The sequence below is a fragment of the Lycium barbarum genome, chromosome 5 (genome assembly GCF_019175385.1).
Source record: "Lycium barbarum isolate Lr01 chromosome 5, ASM1917538v2, whole genome shotgun sequence".
Classification (NCBI taxonomy): domain Eukaryota; kingdom Viridiplantae; phylum Streptophyta; class Magnoliopsida; order Solanales; family Solanaceae; genus Lycium; species Lycium barbarum.
Genome location: NC_083341.1, coordinates 129318692 through 129322976, shown reverse-complemented (window position 1 = coordinate 129322976; position 4285 = coordinate 129318692). Strand labels below are relative to the sequence as shown.

General features: G+C 36.7%; 1 protein-coding gene across 1 annotated transcript; it reads right to left on the bottom strand.

Moving 5' to 3' along the window:
* Positions 1–783: 783 nt before the first annotated feature.
* LOC132641537 (F-box/kelch-repeat protein SKIP11-like) lies at positions 784–3739 on the bottom strand. The gene is made up of 2 exons (XM_060358572.1): positions 3350–3739; positions 784–2756 (listed from the first exon to the last, which is right to left on the bottom strand). The coding sequence occupies exon 2, from the start codon at positions 2697–2699 to the stop codon at positions 1386–1388; it is 1314 nt and encodes a 437-aa protein (XP_060214555.1). The 5' UTR covers positions 2700–2756; positions 3350–3739; the 3' UTR covers positions 784–1385.
* Positions 3740–4285: the final 546 nt, after the last annotated feature.

Below are 4285 nucleotides of genomic sequence, written 5' to 3'. Positions count from 1 at the left end.
CAGGCGTTCAGAAGAATGATGAAACAAACATCTTTTATGAATGTTCGAGGATTCAGATACATCAACCAAGACAACTGACTACTAGACTTTGATATAAACATAAACGAGAATCACTCGTGGAACGTACTGATAATTTTGTTAAACAGATCAATCAAATACACCAAGAAAGAAGTTCAGAAAAGTTTGTGTCTATTATCTCAAGTTATGCAAGTGAAACTTTACAGGTAGCAGGTGTGTTTTGGGGGCAGCGAAAGGTATGGATCATATCTCCACAGTACAGGAACAACAACGGCTATTACTGGCAAAACAGACAATTGTGTAAGAAATTGTTATATGATTGTACGGGTGCAATCGCGTAATAAATGCACACGCGTTCAAAGTAAATCTTTTTATTCTATGTAGATACAACATTCTTGAGCCCAGGTACCGGCTAAAAGAGATAAACCGAAAGGAAATTAATTTTACCCGACAAGGGATTTATAGCTAGAAAACATGAAAGGGGGATCTCATAAGAATGAATCCGGACAACGCGTGAATATCACACATCAACTAAGTGAGATAACTTTTTCTGTCGCGATCTCTGTCAAGTTAACAACGGATAAAAGCTGATTTACCATCCACCTTGATAGCAAGTATTATAAATTTCAAAGCACCATATAATTGGTTGCGTACACCCTCTTTTGTTTTTCATGTTTACACGAATAAAAAATATGTGCGCGGTCAATGATATCCGTCACAGTAAAAGGTGAGAATTTGCAGAATAACATGTAAAGAAACTGAAAGTTGGAACGAAGTACTTCCATTTCCAAAGATACCAATTATCTTGAAAGTAAGCTCAATGTGTGGACCATCAATTGCAAGAACAAATGTATTGAGTACACAGAGCCAAAATGCCAATGAACAACCTCGCAGAACCTTATTTCTCTCCTCGGCAAAGTCAAGAAAATAAGGATTGTAAAACCCTAAAAGACCAAGTTATATGACTTTCCTAGAGAAGCTTTAGCAAACACTAAACAATCATTGTATTGTTCCCTGATGTTATTTGACCTACTTCTAGCTATTTGATGGCCACCTTTGGAAATATCATGTTACTAAAAACGGGAAAAGACAATTCAGTTGAAACGAACTTTAGATGCTTAAGTTGGAAAGGAGAAGAAAATTGTACTCAAGACCTTCCCATAGAAAACTATGTTGTTGAATCTTGAGCCCAGTTTGTGCTCCCCCGCTCTGAAACGGTTAAAAAAACGATTTTTTTTTTTTTTTTTTAAAAAGCTGGAATAAATTACCCATTAGCAAGAATTTTGTTGCCCCAGAAACCAATTATGTATCTATCATCACCCAACACCGCCACAGTATAACATATGGGGCTCCTGAATTTCAAATCTTCAACATCCCATGACAGCACAGTTATAAACAAAGCTACCAGATTGCTTTCTCCCCAGCAAGTTCCATTGCGGAGGCCCTTCGCTCGGTACCCACGAATTCACTTCAATATGACCTTCACCCATAGTCCTTGGCCCTCCAATTACAACTAGCATGTCACCACAAGCACGGAAAGCCAAACCCCAACCGTTCATGGAAGCTATTCTTTCAGGCAGTCGACCTATTGTAACCCATGCTTTATTTTTCTTGTCGTACTTCCTAACCTCCATGTCAGCATAATCAGCAGCATACAATTCATTCTTTGCAACTGCCACCAAAGGAGGCGCTTCGGATGTAGCAGGCATATCGTTCCTAGATGCGTTAGCTCGCAGGGGAGACATGTTTGGAATTTCTGTCCACATTTCCTTTTCCAGATCGTACTCCTCTCCACATGTCAACAACTTTGATTCGGCTCCTCCAATGCCGCCTATCACATAAAACTTTCCGTCCATGAAAACTCCGGAACACATTTTACGTGGCTTGTTCATGCTTGGCAAAGTCTTCCACGTGCCTAACTCCGAATTGTAAAGTTCGGCTGAGCATAAGATTTTACCTTGTGAGTCACAACCGCCGGCTAGAATGGCAATCTCCGCCAGGTTGGCAGAAGCGAACAAACATCTTGGCGCATTCATCTGCATCCCGGATGACCATGTGTTTGTCAATAGGCTGTAACAATAAATGACATGTGCCAAAATCTCCTTTCCAAAAACGAGCAACTTCGTACCAACCGCCAAAGATTCCTTGTCAGAGAACTTAAAGCATTCATTGGAATTCATTATCGGCAGATGCATCCAACGGACGTGAATGGGGTCAAAAGCTTCCCACTCGAGCAACTGGCAAGAGAAATAAACCCAATGCTCAACTACCCCATTTTGGCGCCGCAATTTATAAAGTTCTCCGCTCTTAATTAAAGAGTGAAAGCTACTATTTAAAGATGCTATGGCGCCGTAGGCCGACCTAGAGCACCGGATAAGACAATTGATGGAATTATCGGTGCCAATGGAATGAATAAGGGAGATCGAATCAGAATTATCCCCAGCATGACACTGAGCTTGCGATTCTAAAGAATCGCCCTCGGACAAGACAAATCCCATTTGTTTAAAACCATCAGACTGCTTTTGAAACTTGCATTGCACGTTTTCATTCTCCTGGTCATTTTCTAATGGCCTTTTGCCATGCTGGACTTCAATCCTATCAAAGCGATGACTCATGCAATTCGCCCTATTACTTTCTCTCAGACAATCCCTTGAAACCAAACAGGACTGGTCTTCTAACATGTCTAGATTCGACCCTAAATGAAGCACCAATTCCTCGATCTTGCTCTGAGCTGGGTCCTAAAAGAGTGATATCCATTGAAGAAAATTAGTAGCAAACAAAAAAAAGTCCCCCCTAAAGAAAAAGAATCATCAAAGCTCTTAAATTCAAGACAAATAAAGAAACTACAGAAAAAGAAATTTTCAATCACCAAAGAACACAAAGATATTTTTTATAGCTGTATATCATTCAACATCAGTTTTGATCATTAATTAAAGCAAATCTCAATAACACCATTCCCATTTTATGGATAAAGATAATTTTGATAACGCAAATGCAGGAATTTACAAAAAAAAAAAAAAATCGCAAATATCTATGACCGCTCATTTATTCAGATCAAAGTACTCCTTAAAAAAGATTCAAATATTAAATACACATCATAATGAAAAACACTCAAATGACAAAAAACCAAAACCGAAAACTCAAGAAAAATGCTAAAAATCAAAACTTTCAATCAAATAAACATGCAAGAATCATTAAAGATGCAAACTTTAGCACACCCAAATCTCCCAAATTCATATCAAACAACACCATTTTACTCAAGTTCACCAAACATCAATCATGAAAGACAAAAACTTCGTAAAGCGAAAAAAGAACAACAAGAAAGACTTACAGATTGGATAAGCTGATTGGAATGAACTGAAAAGAACAATCTTTTCTTCTATATCTATAAAAATTCTACCACTGTGATTTTCTTGATTTTTCTATCTATATACTTTTTTTTCTTTCTTTCTTTCTTTCTCTTAGTATTTATTTTTTGTATTTGGAAGAAGAAGAAGTTATGGGGTTTTTAAGATTTCAAGTAAGAAGAGCCTTTGGATTCTCTATGAAAATCAAAGTAAGCTTTGACTTCTGGTCTGTGGCATAATCTAACTGCTTTATCTCTCTATTTCTTCTCGTCTCTCTCTCTAAAATTCTATTCTATTTCAACTACTTAAATAGATTTTCTTGAATTAAAAAAGGAAAAGAAATAAAGAGGGGTTCATTCCTCAAAACAATTGTTTACATATTTATACATAGACAGCTGGATTTTATGCATATAATTATTTTTTTTGTGTGTGTATGTACATTATGGATTTTTGTAATTAAATACAGAAAATACAAAAGTGAGAGAGAATGACAAAGAGAAAGGTGGGAGAAAAGAGGATAAGCATGGAGGATTAACGCTGTGGGTCCCACTTTACAGCTTAGTTGAGGTTTTCTTCTTAACCTCTCCTTCTTATTATGGTTTTCAATGAATACAAATTCAAAACAAAAAACAAAAAAGGGAACAAGATGAAGCAAGAAATAAAACTAATTTTGCTAAGAGAAAATAGAGTGAAATATAACTCTTCACATGACATATGCAAAATAATTTAAGGAGTCTAAATTACTAAATAATGATATGAACAAGTTTAAACAGATCAATTTAGATTGTGACATTTTATATAATTTGTCACGTTTCAAATCGGGGAACATGCGGGCACCTACCTTTTCCCCACCTGGTAGGCGAACTTGTCCCTTAGTTAATATTCGCATAATCAATAAAACAACCCAACTAACAAGAATA

What these genes read in the sequence shown, in the direction of transcription:
- LOC132641537 (XM_060358572.1), bottom strand. Translation starts at nt 2,699, where the DNA reads ATGTTAGAAGACCAGTCCTGTTTGGTTTCAAGGGATTGTCTGAGAGAA.